This window comes from Leuciscus leuciscus (assembly GCF_965113295.1).
Source record: "Leuciscus leuciscus genome assembly, chromosome: 19".
Taxonomy (NCBI): domain Eukaryota; kingdom Metazoa; phylum Chordata; class Actinopteri; order Cypriniformes; family Leuciscidae; genus Leuciscus; species Leuciscus leuciscus.
The window spans coordinates 25,244,089-25,266,674 of record NC_138743.1 but is presented as its reverse complement, the minus strand read 5'-3'; the positions used below and the strand labels follow the sequence as shown (position 1 = coordinate 25,266,674).

The following is a 22,586-nucleotide window of genomic DNA, read 5'->3' as shown; positions in this document are numbered from 1 at the left end:
TTCATTCGGGAGCGCTAGACAAGGCTGAACACGAATGCAGCCATATTCGGCTTCAGGGAGAAGCAGACCGGCTAGCGCCAACTTACACGCAAGGATTCGCCTACTTAGAAAAAGCACCCACTCCCAATTTTTGGAGGGCGTATTTATGTAGGGTAAAGAAGTGTGTAGTTCTTCATTAGGGAATTTATTATTGAAGATATACAGCAGAGCGGAATGAGCGTCCAGTCATCCTGAGATTCGACGGGAGAAAAAGCCCCGACACATCCCGCAAAGTGGAAAGTACAGATTTGTCCGGATTAAGGCAAATGGAGCCGACAGGGCCTCGGGAGTGAGGAGGGGGGTGGAAACGCTGGAAGCCAGCGGACAACAACGGGGTTAGGCGCATTAGGTCTTCGTTTATCTGAGCACAATGTTGGGCACATTTTGCTAGCTGGCTAGCTGGATGGCTGGCTAGCAGTTGGAGTCTGGGACTTCAGATCTCCACACATATCAGCCAGATAAATCCCACTTGTATATATTTATAGCGCTAATCCCTGTTATATTAATATCGACAAGTGTTATTTTATATTTTCTGGCTGTGGGAGTGGTAGCCAGGCCGCTAAATTGGTAGAAAATGTCTGCGAAGGTGCGCCTGAAGAAGTTGGAGCAGTTGCTGCTGGATGGCCATCAGAAGAACGAGAAGTCACTGAGTGTGGAGACACTGCTGGATATTCTCATATGTTTATACAACGAGTGCAGCAACTCGCCCTTAAAACGGGAAAAACACGTGACGGACTTTTTGGAATGGGGTAAGTTGATGAATTTGGGTGTACGGACTGCATTTGGGAATATAAATCAGTGCGTGCCCCTTTAAGAGCTGTTAATCTGTTATTACATTTGCCTTAATCACCCAGCTGACTTCAGGCTATTGTCAAAATTGCTGCAGTGACATTTGCTCTTGGAATTCCTGGCCTTGTTGTTTGAACAAATACTAGTTGAATAATCGTATCTCTGTAGTTTTAATTGTGGGAGGAGAAGATATTTAATATAATGCAATACAATGATAACTGATAGATGTTCAAATAAACCTTAATCAAAAGCCTGATGGACCATGATTAAAACTCATTCAGACGTGATTTTTCTAATAAAAAAAATAAAAATTCAGTATATATATATATATATATATATATATATATATATTCGTACACACTTTATAAAAATTATATATTAAAAGGTCTACTTGTTAAAAAAAACTATGGACTATCAGTCAGGCTATGGAAGGCATATAGAAAATTGGGTACAACAGGTTTTTCATCCAAGTTTTGGTTATGTTAATCATTTAGAGACCTTAGAAATCCATGTACTATATATAACACAATAGGCTTTGTAGGGTTAATCAGATATTGCTGATAAATGTAAATCTTGGACTTTGGTTTCAAGGGCAATGCAAATGTTTCCGTTAATAAAGTCTGGGGACATTGATTCCTGTTGATGTTCTTACATTTATGCTACATTTATTGTTGCTATTGCCATCACCATTTGCATAAGGGTGATGCTGAGTCTGACAGTATTGTTTTTTTAGTCACCGTGGCTTCAGTCGCTTCCTCGTAGAGTTCAGTGTAAACAGGACTGCAGTAGTTGGGATGCCCCTTTTCGGGCTCTTCCTGGTCCTGTTGGTTGCGGTTGGCCTTCACCGTGAGTAGATTCTCTGTCCTGGGTGTTGGGTTGACGTCAGTAATGAGATTACACCCCAGTGTGTCTGCTCCTGTAAAGACCGCCACTGTCCTCGTGCAACCCGTCACTAGCAGGTGCCACCTCACATCCCATCACTGTGACTGAGCCATAGTATGACCCAATTTCCAGGAATCATAAACTCCTCTGTTCTTGTCTTACTACAGCACTGGTAGGCCACACACTTTCTTATGGCGTCCTTGATTGTGGAGGTTAATGATTTACGTGGAGGATGTTATGCCTCTGCCGGTTAAACAAGCAATGCACGAATGCTACTCTAAAGTGCAGTATTGGCAGAGTGGTTGCTCTCAATACTTGCTTTCCATTTTATGTGTTTATGTATAAGTGTTCCTCATCTTAGAATGGCCACTTGGAGTTCCCGGTTTACCTTTTGTGGTAAAAGAAATGTACCCTATCTTCTATTTACACATGGCTTTCTGGAAGTGACCTATAAACATATTTGGTTGAAATATAGTTAGAAAATAAGAGAAGCTCTAACAGTCTGTTGACTGACTTTGTTTCAGTGTTTGTCAATTTGACGCCATTTGGATATTCACGTTTTGTCTCCTGCCTCACATTCAAAATTGACAATCTTAGTTTTTAATTGAATGTTGAAGTGTTTATTATAAATAATTTAGGGGTGTAACGGATTGTAGTTGATCCGTACGGACCAGGCCCCGTGGTTCAGCATGCATGTGATTCGCAGATTAGTTATAAAGTTTAACCATCAAGTTCATCATTTGCATGTGTTTCTAAGACTTGGCTATTTAAATCTTCAAGCGATTATAAACCATTCAAGTGCACGAACAGGTGAAAGAGAACTCAATTCTCCAAAAAGGGGAGGAGCTAATGGGGCTGTCAGTTGTGGGCCTGTTACTTTGATGTCACAATGTATAGCATTCCTGAATATTCTGAGACACTTTCTGATTTATGGGGAAATAAAGGTTGTTGTGTAGCCTACACACTGCAGTGTGCAGACACATAATTATGTAAAAGTAATCAAACAACAAAACAGCTTTAACAAAACAAATATATATTTAATTTTTACAGTGAACACTGTGCAGTGTTATTTTACACATTACATTTATGTACCTGAAAACTATTGTTAGACCTTACTTTATTTGTAACTTTGTTATATTGTATTTATCTTTGTAATTGATGTATTTGTTCTTATTTTATTATCGATTGTTCACTTGTCTTTAATAATGTTTGAAATGTGTTAGGCTAAGTCTTGTAGTTTTTGCTTTGGTATTGAAGTGCTTAGTATTAGCTATTTAAGTAATGAATGGAAAGCAAAGTTACATTTGTTAGCAACCCTATCAACCCTATCAAATCCTTATCATCTTTAGTCAAATGCATAGCACATTTTTATTGACGTATTGGATTTTTTCGGTGAAGTGCCTAAATTGTCTTTATTTCAATGTTTTACACCATTAGTACATTGCAGTATATTATTTAGGGATGCACTGATACTAGTATCAGGCCCGAGACTGCGCTCGGGTACTTGTTCTAATAAAAACGCTCTGATACCAACAAACGATACCAGGCAGCGTGAGACATAGACTATAATGTGGAAAAGAGAAGGTTTAGCAATCTAATTAGTGAAATAGTAATAAATATTTGAACGCCTATAAAGCTGTGCAGCGGCACAGATGCGCAAGCTTGTTGAGCGCATCCCTCTTTCGCAGACATCAGTGGAAAGTTTGTAGTTCTGTCGGATATGTCAATGGCAAAGAAAGTAAAACGATTAATGTATTACTAATGTTAACTGATGAGAGAGAAAGAGCGAGCACTTCTGTTGCATGCTCTTGATTGCTGATCATTCACTCAGCGCACATGCGTGTAAGCAAAATATGAACTGTTACGTGATTTGTAACGAGTGTCCCTACATTATTACAGGACGTTTGCAGGTCAAGAGGTTTCATGACCGCAAACATCCGAAGTGCTTGCCCCGAAAGCTGCCTCAGACACACGCGAATTGAATTGAATTCTCTTTCACGTCTTGCGCTTGAACGGACAAATTCACAAATTATGTAAAACGTCCGTCTAGGCGAGTTTCCTGGAAAATATGGTCAGTTATATCATAATGAACGTAAACAAAGAAAACGCATACAGTTGGGTAGGCTTTAATGGATCCGTGCATTCGGTCAGTAAACCTGCTGCTGTGTTTTTGACTGTTAATCAAACTACAAAAGACAAAGTAATTACGCACTGCTATTGACTGAAAATATGATAGAGCAATAGAAGAATGAAAAGTGAATAGCAGAAGCTCAGTCAATAGGCTACATTTTACCAGGCATAATTAAGCAAGAAAATAACCTGGAGGACTAAGCCAACTAATATAATTCATATTCTTTTGGTTTCTCAACCCAATATATAAAAATACAGTGAAAATACAGGAATCGTTATCGGCCAGCACCAAAAATGAAAGTATCGGACTCGTTCTGGAAAAAGTGGTATCGGTGCATCCCTATAATATTAATATCGCACAACATTTTCAACATGAAATCAGTTTTTTCAGCATCCCAAAAATGATGCTGAATAAAAAAATGTTTAGTCACTTGTTGCCACCTACTGGTGTAATGATGTTATACAGGGCTCCAGACTGCGACCAATTGGTTGCATTTTGCGACCACAACGTTGCCGAGCAGCGAATGCAAACAAAATGAAAGCGGAACAAAAATGCGCTACTCATTTATGCTTCATTAGTTTATTAGTTCAGACCAATAATAGACAGCGCAGAGCCTCGAACTCGCGGGCAGAGCTCGATCACGCGACACTGTTACTAGGAGATCTAATGAAGAAATCCATTGAATTCGCATCAGAATTAATAACATCATCGCTGCGAGATCCAGTGAGAAACATTCCGATTCGGCGCAGAGTTCTCTTGTTATAAACCATAGATATCAGATCAAACAGCGCTGACGTGAAAACCAGGAGAAACACTTATAGAAGGCTTTCAGTCCACAAATCAGCAACATTCACCATGGATTTAGCCTAATGTAGTAACTCTAACCATAACTATATGGTTATACGCTACATATACAATAGTCAAACGCTTACAAGTACTAAACATCTTTTTCCAGCACTTCAAAACTCATTGTAAACAGTAGGATGCTTATTGGCTATTTTCACTCCCTAATATACATTTTTTCACTAATTTTGCTTTTTAATGAATATTAAGACATTATGAATGATAATAATTAAAGTTCATTCAGGGCCGGAGTGGGGCCACTTTTCAGCCCGGGAGTTTCAGGCCCAAGACCGGCCCACTTTTTCCATGGTGGAATTCCAAATTAGCACTTTTTTTAAATTGGATAAATGAAGCAACAGTTCAGCTATTGTGTAGTTTGTATTAATACCATGGTTCAACAAATAATGTAAAGGTTAAATGATAATTCACTTAGACTTTATTATAAAGCAATTGCGACTTTATCACACAATTCTTACTTTATATTTCGCAATTCTGACTTTATAACGCGACTGCAACTTTATTTCACGCAGTTCTGATTTTATATCTTGCCATTCTGACTTTATAAGAAGCAATTGCGACTTTATTTCACACAATTCTGACTTTATATCTCGCAATTCTGACTTTATAACATACAATTGCGACTTTATATCACAATTCTGACTCTATATCTTGCTGACTTTATAAGCAATTGCGACTTTATTTCACGCAGTTCTGACTTTAGGCTATATCTTGCAATTCTGACTTTATAAGAAGCAATTGCAACTATTTCACACAATTCTGAATTTATATCTCACAATTCTGACTTTATAACACACAATTGCGCCTTTATATCACGCAATTCTGACTCTATCTCGCAATTCTGACTTTATAACACGCAATTGCGACTTTATTTCAGGCAATTCTGACTTTATATCTCGCAATTCTGACTTTATAACACGCAATTGCGACTTTATTTCACACAATTTTGACTTTATATCTCGCAATTCTGAGAAATAAAGTCAGAATTGCGAGCTGTAAACTCGCAATTGTGAGATAAAAAGTCGCAATTATCTTTTAAAATGTTTTATTCTGTGGCAGAAACAAAGCTTCCATACCTCCTGGCCTCTTCCTCCCATCCATCCTCCCTGACGCGTACCGTTACGGTAGGGCCGGCCCAGCTCGGTAGGCGCCGGCGGTGCCGCGGTAGCCTACCTGAGAAAACGTTTTGGAAAAGACGTGTAATGGACCCAACCAACTCTATAGGAGGGGAGGGGAGAACTCCCTCACATGGTACAACCCATTGAGAGGCTGCGTGCTGCGGTGTCAGAATGCGGAACGTGTGTAGCCTAATGTAACTAACGTGACATTGAAATGTGAAAAAAAAAAAAATATATATATATATCCTCGACCGGCCTAAAAGTGAAGCGGCCCACCGGGAATTCTCCCGATTCTCCCGATTACCCACTCCGGGCCTGAGTTCATTTCATCTACACCCTAAATTAAGCTTAGTGCTTTATTGTCAGCCCCAGTGCTTCCAGATATTTTCTGTAGAACTCAGTGGCTCCGGTGCTGCTGCCCTCAAATGTTAGTCTGGAGCCCTGTGAACTTAAAATAAAACTGCACATTGTAATATCTGTACGTTAAGTCTATTTATTATTGAAGAATTTGTCAGTATTACAGTTATTTTGGGGGAAATTTGAATAATTGCATTGCAAGCTGTTTTAAGGTGTGCCCCTAAATTTTCTGCTTTCGCTCCTAAAATTTTCAGTCAGGGGCTACAGCGCTCCTAGTAAAAAAAAAGTTAGTCTGGAGCCCTGTTATAGATACAATCTTAATTAGAAAAGTTACTTTCAAAAGGTGATTTACTCTTTTGTTTGAATTTAGATTGCAATCTTTTAATGATTAATCATGCAGCTGTAAATATTTTTCAGTTAATTTTTACAGCTTTGTCAATGGATATTTGAACAATTTAATGTTACACTTTATTATAAGGTAACATTGTTAGTGTAATTACACAAAGTACTGTGTAATAATTGACTTCAAGTACTTACTATAGGGGTTATGTTTGGGTTTCTGTTATTTTTTTTGTTATTCTGTTTTCAGAATAAGTAACATGATTCAAAATTTCGCCATTCACAAACATTTTTGTGCCTGAGATCCCTACGGGATCTGCACCTCATTATCACTGACAGACATATTGACTGCGCCTCACATTCTGCTATTGACCGGATCTGTTAGTTCAGTCCATCTTGTTTCACTGGGGCAATTTTCCAAGAAAGGACGAGCTCTGACTGGAGAAATTCCTCTTCAGTGTTGCACAAGAAATGCTAATGAACCTGAATTAGTGCACATGAATCCATTTTGTTGTAAGAGCCTGACAGGAAGTCAAGCTTGGCTAGTCCATGAATTTATCGCACTCTCCCTAATAACTGAGTTTATGATCGCGCTCTCTTGCCAAAGCAACAAGCAGAGCACATATTAATCATTGCAGTGTCTTTCTCCTTTGCTTGATTTCTCAAACGCAGCTTGCCAAGGTCAGTGGTGACAGAGAGAGAGAGAGCAGTATGCAGGTGTTTATGCCTGACTTCCTCTTCGACAGCAGACTGAAGGCTAATTAAAGGAGAAGATTAAGCAGAATGAACACCGACTGTAGTATTTACCCTCCTTGGCAGGTTTTGGTGTGAACTGTCAATGTGGTTGCATTTGCTGGATGTACAGGCTTGCACTGCTCCCTCTCGCACAATGTTGGTAGCATGCAATTTGATATATTGTATTTGCCATTGTTGTTAAATGAAAGGCATATATGTTTCCATATATGAAATCATTGTTTATTTGGTCCAAATTCGGAATGGCACAGTTTTGAAATCTAATTTTCTCACCAAATACAACAAATAATGTTTTACATTTACACATTTTGGCATACTTTTATCCAAAGTTGAGATGCACAATATTAAAATTCTGTCTTATAACTGGCAGATAGTAAAATTCAGTACTTTATTAATTTGTAAAAAAAACATATATTTTATTTATTAAACAATTATTTATTTAGATAAAATAAATAATTGTTTCATAATAAAATAAATAAAATGTTTACATTTTACGAATTCATTTAGGCATCATGACGGTATGAAAAATTTATATTTTGAGAGTTTTTAAAAATATATTGGCACCCTATTGTTTATCCGTTATCAGAGATTTTTGTAATTTGCCAAATTGTATGTTTTGTTGTGCGTACTTGTTTCCTTTTACATTAGGATTCCTTCATCTATTGCTCACTTAAATTTAATCTTTAATGAAATCTATAGCAATTCTTACAATGAATATTTTTCATACTGTACATTTATAATGTGATGCCTGAATGCATGAATTCCCTCATTGAATGACAATTATCTCACCTAAATGTTTGCTCACTAAATGTATTTGTGTTTTTACTTTGGGGTAATTTTGTTAAAAAAAAAGCTTACAGACAGTATAAGGAAGGTTAATTTCAAACTATGAATTGAATAAAAAAAGAAAAAAACACATGTAAAGAGTCAGTAGTTAAAAAAGAACAAATAAATACAATAGAATAAAGATACAAATGAAATAAACAGCCCTTTACATTTTTCAGGTGGTGTAAAAGTAGGATTTAGGTAAGAAATACCACAGAAATTGACATTGAAATTTAAATGAACAAGACTCAAAACGACACGTGCAAATGATAAACTTTAGTGATGGTGCGACACTGGCCCAATTGGGCAAGTGAAAATTTCGTCCAGAAATTCCCGCTCCGCAAGTGGAAATCTTATATCGCAGCTCACTTTGCAGTGCAGACGCAATGTGCTGTTGTGAAGCCATTTGCACATTTTGAGAAAGAGAAAACGCATTACCGCTGAATCATTCAAACTGTTTGTAAAAGTTATGTCTCGCAGAAAGTTTTCAAATCTGTTTTGCTCTGATAATCTCTTTGGATTCATTTACTGATTCAACCTACATGCAATAGTAATAGTGCATACATGTTTGCAGGAGTATCCCGCTTTCTAATCGCGAAACCTGTGGTAGGCCTTGTTATTGGCATACCTATCAAAATGACATACAATTTTTCAGTATCTGTGCTGGCTGGGAATCGAACCTGTGACATTAGCGATGCCAGCCATGCTCTAGCTCAGTGGTTCTCAACTCCAGTCCTCGGGACCCGCTGCTCTGCACATTTTGTATGTCTCTCTTATCTGACACACTCAAATCAGTTCATGGAGTCTCTCCTGACGAGCTGATGATCTGGTTCAGGTGTGTTAAATAAGGGAGACATACAAAATGTGCAGGGCAGCGGGTCCCGAGGACTGGAGTTGAGAACCACTGCTAGCTGTTGAGCTACAGGAGCACTCAGAACCTCTGCCTACTCCCTGTGTTTGTACACAGACAGCCTTTTGCCGTAGTGTTCACCTAACTGTCCTAATGAAGCAGTATCAAGTGGGGCTGGTAAACTCAACTGTACTTGACTTACCAACTGGCTCTTGCCTCAAACATCATAGTTGCTTGTTATCAAGCGTATGTGTGCCGGCAGGGGCTTTAAACAGTCGATACTCCCCTCATGAGCCTGCATTTCAAAAAGACGGATCTTTGACATGTCACCTGGGCAAATCTTGATGGAGGAATCATCTTGTTTGATGCGGCGTACAGCAGACGGTGCACATGTCCTTATTCACAGCCGCTGCTGCCCCTTATTCCTACTGGTGGGAGATGCCTCCGACTAGCCTACTTTCGCAACAAGCAGCAAATAACCTAATAAACTGCAGTGGCTGGAGAGACTGTTTGAAACTGCTAGTCTGAGAGAAGGTGAAAAGCTGTGCGCCCTGCCATGTAAGCTCAGATCGAGCTGTGTAAGCTTGGGTTTTGGCCGTTCTTTCTGTTTACAGGCACTCTTTGCAGCTTTGCAACTCTTTAAGTCTGCACCTGCTGAGATTTTCTTTCTGCCTCATTTTCATGACATTCCTGGTTGCCGTTCTGACACGCACACAGTTTTAAAGTCCTTGCCAAGCATTTTTTTTGCTGTTTTTATTATATGTTGAATATCATTATCATCCCATTTGTGTATGTTCTATAGTGTTTCCTAATTTAGACCCTCATAACGTTATACATTAAACCGCTACTCAACACAGCAAGATCAGCAATTATATGCTAATTAGGCAGACTAGTAAACTTTTCACGGTTTTAGATGGTTCATTTTATTGTTTACTCTCACAGATGTTCCCATATGGTGAACTGCACACTGCTTAAATCTTTTTCATCCTATTCAATATTTTATTAACCAGCATCTTCTTTGATGCAGTTGCAGTAGTGTTCAAAAGTCTCTTTCAAAAATACAGCCAAAACAATAATATGAAATCAAATTAAATTTAAAATAAATATATTTTCTATTTAAATATATTTTAACATGTAATTTATTCCTGTGGTGGCAAAGCTCAATCTTTAAATTTCATTTAAAAGGACAAAAACGCACTCAAACACAAAAGCAAAAGGTACAAAATATTCATGTTCCACTTTCATATTCTTTCTGTGACAAAAAACCCCCATCTAAATAAATTTCACCCGCTTTAAATTCTGAGAAGAGACACCCTCTTTAATTTGGCTGAACAGACAAGTCCAGCCCTGATACGCGTCACTCTAAACAGGAGGAAATGAGCAAGCTGCAACTCCCATTACATTGGAAATGTCTGGTATGTCCAGAACGAGTTATTTTGCTGCCCGTGAACAGGCCAAATGGTCTATACTGTGAGGCATCTCTCTTTTCACAGCACAGGCCACCCTGAATCGTTGCATACCACTCTGACATGCACTCGGCGTGCTGTAGGTGCGGAGTCAGGACAGGGCTTGTGTCAGGAATGCCTTTCAAAACAAACGCTGTTCACTTCCGATCTTTACAGATGTATGGGCCGTGATGAATATTTTGTGATCCACCACTCACAGTTTGTGAGATGAATATATTAGAGGATTGCACGTTGAAAAGTCTGTGTCCCTCAGGACTTGGTCACCTGACCCAAAGCGGTGGCTGGACTAAAGTGAATTCCAGTCATTCCTGTTAATATCCTCCCCCAACACGAGGCATGTGTGGGTGATCTCCCCTCCCCCTTCCTTCCCCTCCTCCGCTTTCAGGCCTTCGGCCGCAAGCATGACACAGATTAGCCGCTCAGCTCTCCTGTAAAGCCTAGCCTATAGGCACGAGGCCTATGCGCCACGTTGTGACGTACGTTAACGTTAGACGTGTGCTAGGGCTGCACGGTATATCAAAATAAAATCAATATGGCTTAGTGCAATTGTCAAATCATAAATGTATGTGCTACCAGTTTAGGAGTGAAGCGTGTCATTTGCACACATGTAGTTCATGACAGTGTTTCAGAGTGTCAAAACGGCTTGGTTAATTTGCTGCGAGTCAAGCCGTTCTGAGACATTGTGAGCTGCACACGTGTAAATGAACATACAGAGCCTTTACTCTGAAAACGGCAGTGCATTTGTTTATTTCCTGACAGCCCTTCAAAAAAAAAAAAAAAAAAAAAAATTTATGGTATACCATTTGAATGAAGAAATGGTATTGTAATTTTACTATAAAATAAATGTTTTTTTATTACTTTATTTTGCAGTAACAATTAATTGGATATATTATTTTGTTTTATATATGATGCTGTAAAACCATAAGAATTCGCCGTCGATGTGCACGTGAACAGTATAGAAATAAGGCTTTTGTGCCACGTTATATTGTGCTTTATAACTTTGTGAAACATTAGTAAACCATAATAAATCACACATTTTTATTTAGAGCAGGTTCAAAAGAGCCTACACTCAACATAACATGATGCAAAGATCTTGAGAAAATCTTACACGGAGTGACAGGACATGCTGCTTGGCGAAAGCTATAGGGCTTCAGGTAATCTGATCACATCACAATCACGACGCAGTGTTTTACAATGCCTTTGATCTTGGGTCATGGTGGGTGTTAGGGCTGTCACTTTACGTCCGAAAATCGATTGCACCAATCGATCGGACCAACCAACACAACGTGTCTGTGGATTGGCCTATATTTGGCGTTGAAAATGGAAACGTCTTTAGACTTGGAAAATTGATTTTACAATGGATTCAATGAACACTTATGTCTAAATCTAACAGGATTTTTCCACAAAAGTGACAGCCGTAGTGGGTGGGTGTGTGTATGGTGGGTAGGGACGATGTGTCAAGACCAATCAGACATGATTTTTCTATGCAGATGCACTCCCCAACAAAATCACCCCAGTCAGTATATGATTAATTATTTCCAAATACAGCTATCCAAGTAATCTGGTGGAACTTCCTGTATCTTTTCATATTGCAGAAAAAACTGATGATCACAATGTCAATTTCATTTTCCTCCAATATTGTGCACCCCAAGCTTATTGCAGATGTACATTGTTTTGTTCTAGAAACTGTCACAAATTGTTCTGGAACATCAACCAGTGCTTTTTCTTTTTGACGATCTGATCGAGGGTGAAGGTGAACGGAGGGCACAGCCCACTATTTTCTAGATTTAGATCTGTCATGCCCATACTACTCCAATAAATGTTTTTTTTTTCTTCTTCTCCTCCAAGCTCTTTCACTCACCCAGAGAGAAACTCTTCTGGGTTATTTTTTTTAAAAATTGTATCCCCAAAGTGTTCTCGCACTCCCTCTCCGAATTTCGCAATAATACGGCATGGACAGGATCCTTATTAGTCAAAGTGCCAACCCTCTAAGGGACGAATGTTTGTCTTTTATTCCTGCTATTTCTGACATGTTGCAGATACACTGTTCCTGTCAGCCCTTTCTAAACATGCTTTGCGTTTCAGGAGAATAAAAGCTGCTCCATTCAAAATTGACCTCAAAATGATTCAATACAGTCATCTTGTCCTTATGCTCAGGTTTCCCCTCATCGTATCAACTGTGATCAGTTTTCAGTATCAACTGTGATCAGTTTTCAGTATCAACTGTGATCAGTTTTCAGTATCAACTGTGGGATCAGTTTTTACATTTGAGCTTTGTGAAAGACTAAAGATTTTCAGTCAATTTGAAAGTTACATGCGTGCACCATTTTGTCTAGGCAAGACTTTAAGCGACTCACCTAGTCTTGCTTGATGGATGTGATTTGCGTAAAGGTCTGCCTTAACAGCTGAAGACACGAGTAATGAATGACACGGAGCCTCCGTCCCTGAGACACACTGCATTGTCTGTTTGGAAAGCCACTGACCCATTCATGCCAATGGTGGTGACTGTTACCATCAGTCCAATTGTGGTGGGAGGCCACATTTTTTCCCCCTTGGCTTTATTTCTGTCTTCTACATCTTCATTATTGTGTAACACCAGCTGGATTCTGGTTTAAAGTCCATGTAAGGATTTTGGGGGCTATCGCTGGATCAGTTATGACAAATGTTGTAATCTTGATTTCAGTGTTGTTTTAACTTTTAGTAGTGCTAAAATAAATAAGTTTGCATCAAATGATCTTAGTAGCATCAGCTATTGTGTTTTTCTGCTGTTGGGTAATAAAGTTTGTGGCTATATTTGCCCTCAGTGCACACTGATTAAATCAAGAGCTGTATTGTGTTACCCTGACTAGTAGGTTTGTGATGTTTATCAGTTTGATAAGTCTGTGACTTGGTAATAGAATTAGTTTACTTGGCATTACTCTCTCTCACAGTGTCACGATTCTAGTGTCATCACTGCCACTAAAACCCTTTAAAGGGATACTCCACTTTAAAATGAAATTTCTGTCATCATATACTCACCCTCATGTTGTTTCAAACCTGTATGAATTTCTTTCTTCTGCTGAACAGAAAGGAAGATATTTAGAAGAATGTCAGTAACCAGACAGTTTTTGGTACCATTGACTTCCATAGTAGGAAAAAAATATACTATGGAAGTGAATGGTACCAAAAACTGTCTGGTTAATGACATTCTTCTAAATATCTTCCTTTCTGTTCAGCAGAAGAAAGAAATTCATACAGGTTTGAAACAACATGAGGGTGAGTATATGATGACAGAATTTTCATTTTAAAGTGGAGTATCCCTTTAAAAAGTAGTGATGATTATAATCGCCTGATTGTGAGGATTTAAGAGAAATAATTTATTGTGCATTTGAATTTTTAATCACATTTTGCCACCCAAAAGATGAATTTTAAAATACATTGAGTTTCTCTCCCCAGTCCAGTCATGCATGATCTCAGACAGTCTGAGTGGAGATTCAACTCTTCTGACCCAATTATTTGAATGACAGTTAATCACCACGTAAAATCAAATGTCATAATCCTGAAAGCTGTAGCTGCAACTCACAAATATCTGGATAATAGATTATTCAATTGATTAATTTAATCAATTAATCAACTGTTCCTTACCCAGCCTTCTCCTTTAATGTGCATACTGAACACTATGCATGTAATGCATAAAAGAAAATCACCACATATACATGTAATGCATTTAATTATATTATTATATATCATAAAACATAAAAAGTAAGGCCCCATTAATCGATAATGAAATGCACAGTTTTCATTGCTAATTGATTGTGTTGCAGCCTTAGTTAATTGATGTTCATTTGTATTCTTTATTTATTTTTTACTTATGCGACATTGACTTTAGGACCAAAGGGCTTAATTTTGTTGCTACGATTCACACATCTGCAGCACTGCATAAATCTTTATCCGTAATGTATATTCAATACACCCTAAAGTGACACCAATACATCTGGTTCAAGTTATTATTTTAGGTTTATGACTTATGTAGTACATGCATCTGGCAGTTGCTCTGAGGAAGGATGATGGTAATCGTGTGGTAATATTGAGCTTTCACAGTGTCATATTATTAGCTTATTTTTTTTCCCACAGAAGGAGAAGTTGAGGACTGGGTCAGGATGAGTGGAAGATGTTTAGGCCTATTTAGTTTCTTCTACAAAAATCTGTGTTTAAGCAGTGTTAATGAGCTGAGTGGGTACCAGAGACAGCAGATGCTAAATGTGAATTTTGAATAGATTATAATAAGCTTAAAAAATCTCCAACCTGTTACCACAAGAGTAAGATTTCACTTGGATTTACTGGAAGCAAATGATAGATGAGGGTAATGGCTGGAAGATGTGGGTTGATAGACATGCAGTCTTAGTAAAAGGCTTCTGGGCATGTCTGTAACCTTGTGTTACTCGTTTAAAAGACAAGCCTAGTTAAGTCTATTTTTCTCTCTCTCTTAAATGAGGAAAGTTATTTGATTTCCAGGAAGTCTTAAAGGTTAACATTGGTTGTAAACCCATGTTAGCCTCTCTGCCATCCAACTTGTCTCCGTATCCACATAAGAAACATCACCTCAGAACTAGGTGAGCTGGAGTGATGATCCAGCCACGCGTCCAGCACTGGTCTGTGCGTCAGTTAGTCTCTCAGCAGGAAGCTGCCAGTAAATGGCTGTTTTGGTGGGGGCTGGGAGTGTGTGGCAGCTGGTGCAGGATAATGGATTAACTCGGGGCAGGGCTCTGATGCTTTTACCTCCCGCGACCAGCCAAACCGTCCAGCAGCCATCAGTCCCTCCGCGGCTGTCTCAGGATGACTTCCTCATCAATGTTTAAGAAGCCATTTAGTGGCGGTCAGGCCTGCTCACTGATTGAGCACATCAATATGGCTCTCTTCAGGATATTGACAACTGTTCTTTTGCACTGTCTATTCATCAAATAAGCCTGAAAAATGTATCACAGTTGCCAGAAATATTAAGCAGCACAACTGTTTTCAACATTGATAATGATTATAAGAAATGTTTCTTGAGCAGCAAATCAGCATATTAGAATTATTAGAAGGATCATGTGACATTGAAGGCTGGAGTAATGATGCTGAAAATTCAGCTTTGCATCACAGGAATAATTGAATGGTTAAAAAGAAATAAAAGAAAAAGAAAATGGTTATTTTATTTTCAAAATATTACTTCATTTTTTATTAAAAAAATTCTCCCTTTGTGCATATTTGAGTATAAGAAACTACTTTCAGAAACACCACAAAAAAAAAAATCAACTTACCGACCCCAAACCTTTGCATGGTAGTGTACGTCTTATAGCAATTCACTTGTGTTATTTTAAATTATTTCTTTAGTTTTAAAGGGATCATTCACCCCCCTCATGTCATTCCAAACCCGTAAGACTTTCTTTCATCTTTAGACAGAAAGAAATTCAGAAACAACAGAAATTAAAATCTTTTTGATGAAATCTGAGAGTTTTCTGACCCTCTGTTGACAGCTACGCAACTACCACTTTGATGCTTTAAAAAGTTCAGAAAGAGATGTGTATATATGGGAATGGAAACTTTCAGACTTTTCCAGTGAAAGTTTACACTGGTACTACTACTGCTATAATGCCATTGCCAGAGCATGATACAGGAAAGGTCTTTGAAGTTCAGGCTTGCCCTTGGCCAACTGGCTTGAGCAGAGGATTACTGTAAACGTATCTCATTCAGTCCAATTGATCAGGGTTAATAAAGTTCATAAAGGGAACCTACTTGAAAAAGCACTGTTATGCCTGTGGTGGTTCTTGCTTTCACGCTGCAATTGTGTCCCATTAAAGTCTAGTTTGGATTTTGAATGTGTCCCCTGATGATTTTATGATCATTCCTAAGATGCACGTTCAAAGCTACGGCACAGACTTGCTCTTGCATTTTAAGTATTCGACCTAGTTTTTCTTTGAATGAAAGATGAGTTAGCAACGATCATCTGGAGTTGTGAATGTAGCTGGAGGGGCTGTGTTCTGAATCTTACTGTGTGCCTTGTGATAATAGCAGCCTCCATTTTCTGCTCCCTGGCTCGTGTCTGTGGTCTGGTCTCTGAGTGAGTTTTCTAGTTACTCACTGGATAACTGGAAGGATCATCTTCAGCAGGAAACTGTAAGCCAAGCATGGCAGTGGCGCAGAGGCTTGGGATTTCCATTTGTTCAATGTTATCCACCTGCTCAGAAATAACTGACCTGACATTTAGATCGGATGCAGGAATATTTAATAATGTTAATTAAAACCAACATATGTTAGTCATACTTTGCATTCATTTTGAGAATCTTACATTTAACTTTTTTTTATATATGCTAATCTATGGCACACTTGATAAGATGTGCACAGAGCCAATTAATAAATAAAAGATGTGTTACTAGGGAGAATCAGTGATGTCTAGAGCAGCACTTTGAGCGCCAGAGCCGATCAGGGTCTCAAAGTCTGTCATTTTCAAGTGTCTGGCTCAATGAGTAGTGTGTGGATGTTGAAAACCAGGTAAATGACACACGTGTAGTAAAAATAGACTGGAACCATTTCTTCCTACACAAAGCAGTTATTATTTCATATTTATGAAAACTTTTCTTAAAGAGTCCAACCAAAAATGAAAATTAATTTATCCTTATGTCGTCCCAAACACATGACTTTCTTTCTTTTGTGGAATTTAAAATTATTTCATTTTCTTGGTGGGTTTTATAAAAAACAGAAACTTGAAAACTGAGCACTGTGTGTAATATCTGCACTACTAGCATATTGCGTCTTCAATGTCACATGATCCTTCAGAAATCATTCTAATATGCTGATTTGCTGCTAAAGAAACATTTCTGATTATTATCAATGTCAAAAACAGTGCTACTTAATACTTTTGTGGAAACTATTATTATTATTATTATTATTATTCTTATTATTATTTTTCAGGATTCTTTGAATAGAAAGTTCAAAAGAACAACATTTTTTTGAAATTGAAAACATAAATGTAATTACTGTCACTTTTGGTCAATGTAATGTTGTATCCTTGCAATAAAAAAGTATATATTTTTTTAAGAAGAAAATAAAATCTTACTGACCTCAAACTTTTGAATTTTAGTTTACATTTATTATATTTTATTCTGTGTTATATTACCCTGACAACATACTATTTAACTAACACCGGTGCGAGGAGTTTACTAGTATTTTAACAAAAAAATTACACTCTTCAGCTTTTTTGATTTATTATGTAATGATATAATTCAGTTAAATTATAACTCATTTTATTGCATGATAAATTAATAATATTGTCCTACTTATATTATACCTACTAGGTCAAGTCTTTGTGAAATACGGCAACCATTACTGAATTATTGGTTATTAGAAATGTTTAATTCCAAGGGAACAAGCAGCATATCCGGTCAAAGGAAAAGGAAATAAAGACCTCTTTAGAACGTCCATAGATGGCAATTTGTTTTCATACAGATCATGTACAAATATCTCTTTCATTACATCTAAGAACACAATTTATTTCAGGCAACAAGCTCTTGATTCTTCCGTTCTCTTTCTTATGCTGCTACACATATTTTATTTGTCCCCTTAATCGAAGTGTGGCAACTCTAGCTCTGTGTTGTGACCTGGTGGGTATGGCAGAACAGTGTGGGTTGTGTTATCCAGACCCAGAGGAAAGCCTCACTCTGAACAATAGCCTTCTTATCTCCCCCGTTGCAAAAAATCACTTAGATGAATGACTCAGTTAGTTGTGAATGTAAAACTAATATTGTCCTGTTGGTCATCTTTTCCGGGTGTTGTGGAATCATACACTCATATGCTTACAGAGACGTGCTGTTGGGAAAATTTCCATCCAGAGAGCCACAGTCATTCAAATCGCTGTTTGTATGGAAGTGAATGGCTTTCTGTTTCTGCGGTACGCCAACATACAGTGGTCTGCTTCCTTTGATTGATGCAGTAAATCATCCCAACTCTAAATGAAGATCAATGTCCTTGGTGCTCCAAACATCTCTTTTTATGGAAAATATCCCTATTATTTGTGTGAAGGGGAAAGTGCGATGATAGGCTAATGACACAAAATCTACCTTTACAAATTGGAGTGGCATTAAACAAAATGGTAAAAAGGTTCCATTGGACAACTTTAGTTAATCCATTAAAGGTAGGGTTGGTCATTTCGGAAAGGCTAGAAATAGCAAGCTAGCTTTGAAAGCATGAGATCCTACCCTCCTTTCAGAGCATCTCCAAAGCCAAATCTCCTCCAAAACGAGCATGAACGAGAATGAACCTCATTGGTTCTTGCAGAAGCTCAAACGTGCTGCTTAACACGTGAGAATGAACCTCATTGGTTCTCGCAGGTCAAGTGAAACATAATTGAGCTTCCGTTAACCTCAATAGATGCGAGTTTATGAATGTTTATAAGTGAATAAAAGCATAAATTCAATCTGTTCATCATATAAAGCGATCGAGTCTCTTTAGAAAATTTTGCCTAAACCGCTCAATTCATATGAATTAGTTTTACGATCTCTTAATGAACTTTTTGAAGTGTCAAAGTGGTAGTTGCGTAGCTGTCAATGGAGACATGGAAAGCTCTCAGATTTCATCAAAAAGATAATTTGTGTTCCGAAGATGAACAAATGTCTTACTGGTTTGGTACGACATGAGGGTGAGTAATTAATAACAGAATTTTCATTTTAGGGTGACCTATCCCTTAAACATAAACCAAGATTACTAAATGATTTAAAGGGGACATATCATGAAAATCTGACTTTTTCCGTGTTTATGTGCTATAATCGAGTCCCCGGTGCATCTACCAACCCAGAAAACGTGAAAAGTGAAAACCCAATATCTTTTTGGTAAGCTTTTCTCTGCAAGCATGTAAAAAAAATAAGCCAATCAGATTTCGCTCCCCTTCTGAAGTATGAAGGGGATCTTATTATAATATTACCGCCCCTCTGCACGTTTCCACCCACGGCGCCGCCATTTGGTTTTCGCAGGTGACTACAGTGTAACCAGTTCTAACGCAATGACAAAAGTTCGAGCAAAGCATGCAAACTGTTCTGTGGTTGGCTGCACAGACGAGCACAGAACACTATTTAGAGTCCCAGCCTCAGATGAGACGAAAGCAGTGGATTCATTTTATTTTCAACGGAAATCACCCAGAAACGGATGAATCAATGTAACTTCACAACAACTACATAAATGTATCTACTAACCATTCAGAAACGTCCCAAGTGCGTCTAAATGTTGCAACCTCTTCCTGAGTCTCTCTGTAAGGCTGCACTCCGCTACTGGTTATTTCTGGTAATCATTTTTAAATGTAGTTAACTATTGTTAACAAATGGAACCTTTTAGTAAAGTGTTTACCAACAAGGTAAAGCAACTAGACATAAAATAGGGAAGAGTATTTTTTTATTTGGCTTTAGTTTTGCTGTGACCCATCATCATTGTTAAATATTTAATTGTGTCATATTGATTGGAGACGCTCCGCTCTGACACACATGGGATCAAGCAGTCTATTTTAAACTCATAAAGCTGGAGCTTTTATATGTCAGGTCAAGCGTGTCCTCCATGAAAACATCGTAAGATGATGTGTGTGAAGATATTTTTAAGAATAGCAGTTACAGTGAGTGATGTTTCTATGTCTGTAGCATTGAGACAGGTTTACTAGAGAATGACGGTTCAGTGCTTCATCTAGCACAGTTTAGTCTTTGTACACAGTGCTCCAGTGTTCTGTCTAATGGAGCGTGCATGCTAACCGCAATGCTAACCGCTCTTCTGGATGTAGGAAGTGATACAGCGTGACAGCCAGAACCATTTAGACAAAAACTCTTGGGCTACGTTCACACTGCAAGCCTTAGTGCTCAATTCCGATTTATTGCTCATCATATTTTTTTGTATAGCTGTTCACATTGTTGTTTGTATGCGCAAAATAACTCTAAAAGACGTCACGCATCACGCTGTCATACGGAAGTAAACACGGAGGACATCTGAGTAATCTATTATGTGTTTATTTATGGTGTGATCTGCTGTGGAATCGAGCCAGTTTATGCAATATAAAAAACAAAGACGAGGAAGCGAAAAAATTGTGCAGAATTTTTTTCAACATTTTATGAGACGAGCCCTCATGTTTTGAATATAGAGCTGTCAGTGTTGTACTTGACACATCACTGTCCTTCCACTGAATGCCTTTCGCAACTTTAAAAAATGAGACTCACGAGCACAGAATTGAATGGATTTATTTGGATCACATTTACCTGCAGTCTGAACGTAGCATTAGAGATGGGCCAAAATATATTTGCTGTGTGTGTGTGTGTATATATATATATATATATATATATATATATATATGTATATATATATGTATATATATGTATGTTCATAAGTTTGGAATACATTTTTAAATGTTTTCTTATGCTCACACAGGCTGCATTTATTTGTTCAAAAATATTAGAAAATAAAATATAAAATAACGGTTTTCTATTTTAATGAAACGTTTTTTCTATTTTTTTCTATTTTCTTTTTCCCCCCCAATATTTTCCAGCATTCTTTGAATAGTTCAAAAGAATAGCATTTGTTTTAAATGGAAATCTTGTGAACAGTATAAATGTATCAATTCTGATCAATTTAATGCATTCTTCTTGCTAAATAAAAGTAAACTTTTTTTTATTTTTATTATTATTTTTTTTTATAAAGAGTATTATTGACTTTTTAATTAAGTGTGTGTGTTGGTGTGCATTTATATAGACAACCAGGCAGCCTCTGCTTCCAGCTTAACACACAATGCTTTTTCTTCAAAGTGAATTGTTATTTTCACTTTTGCCTCCATGTTTCTGTTGGACGCCTGAACTTTTCTAGCAGCTCATTTTCATATTTTCAGTCCTGCAGCTGGTGTTTTGATGTTGCCATAATCATTTAGTATGTGAGTGATGAGAGTTTATTGTAATTGCGAATACATGGACCCGGAGACTTGGAGAAATGCCTCATTATATTTGGGGGCTGGGAGGATTATCAGATTACATGTATGAAAAACAAAGCAAACAATTTTGAATATGAAAAGCTGTTTTTGTCCCCAAGGAGTGCTTCTAAAATTATTGTGTAAGCTAGTGTACAGGTTTTTGTACTGAGGATTAACATTATTTGTAATGATTTACTTCTCAGCTAGTCTCGCGTAGCCAGACCTTCCTGACGGCTGACAGTCTGGACTCCATCACAGCTTTCATTGGCCACGGCCCTCCCAAGAGGATGTCTGACTGACATGTAAAGCAACCAATCACAGTTCACTTTGTTCCGCATCATTTCGGGCCATGAAAATGTGAAGTCCCTATAATAACAGACTTGCGTGCATCTCTATTATTCATTCAAGAGCGTTGGAGCCACGAATTTCACATACACAAAAATCATACACAACTGCTTTCTTTTTCGATGAGGGGTTTGGCGTCACGACGGCTTTGTTTCTAGGCAGACCGTTAAAGAACATGACACACACGACGACTTAACTCCTGAATTGTTTCCCATTTTGTGTGCCATATACATCAGAAGGCGGCACAGATGCCACAACAGACTTTTATTTTGACTGCGCTAAGAACGCCAGCACCTGAGCACACACAGCGCTCCTTCACCGTCTTTATTAATCTACGGTCTCTGTTTAACAGTTCTGTCTAATACGTTATTAGATAAAACTGTTCAACAAAGTAAACTGTATAAGAAAAAGTATTATAGTGTTTGCTTTTATCTTATTAGTAATAGAAAGGCAAACACTATATAATACTTCCTCATTTACTATCAGCATTCGTTTGTAGCCTGCATGAACGTGTGTTACTCTGAGCGTGACCGTCAGACGGTCCGTGTGAATTGAATGCAGACTCCTGAAGAGTTCAGCTTCACTGGAGACACATGATCGGCAAACTTTACACCCTTGATTTCAAGCTATATCCAGTTGCCCACTATGTTATATTCATGTCATATTCACTGTTTGCTGTATGTAAAATGTAGCTACCTTGTCTTTTTTTTTTTTTTTTTTTGTAAAAAAAAAATAAAAAAAAATGCTTCATTGCGCACAATCTTACCAGATTAGAGTGCCCTGTTGGTTACACTTCCTTTTTATTCATATATCTTTTTTTAAACAATTTTTTTTTTATTTGTGAAAAATACTGTAATGGGATTACAGAATCAAGAAGTTGCCATCT

At 37.8% G+C, this 22,586-nt stretch overlaps 1 protein-coding gene and 1 long non-coding RNA gene across 3 annotated transcripts in view; one reads left to right on the top strand and one right to left on the bottom strand.

The window, feature by feature from the left end:
* Positions 1-22,586, top strand: part of cdc42bpb (CDC42 binding protein kinase beta (DMPK-like)) — a 67,233-nt gene continuing 44,647 nt past the window's right edge. The window contains exon 1 of one of the 2 annotated variants that reach the window (XM_082146757.1): positions 1-788. In XM_082146757.1, coding sequence (XP_082002883.1) covers positions 614-788 — 175 coding nt within the window. In that variant the 5' untranslated portion in view covers positions 1-613. The remainder of the gene's footprint in view (positions 789-22,586) is intronic. The other variant, XM_082146756.1, reaches the window with a different exon arrangement.
* Positions 7,684-11,888, bottom strand: LOC309481560. Its single transcript, XR_014200055.1, has 2 exons — positions 9,000-11,888; positions 7,684-8,800 (listed from the first exon to the last, which is right to left on the bottom strand). It is a non-coding gene; the product is annotated as an uncharacterized lncRNA (long non-coding RNA).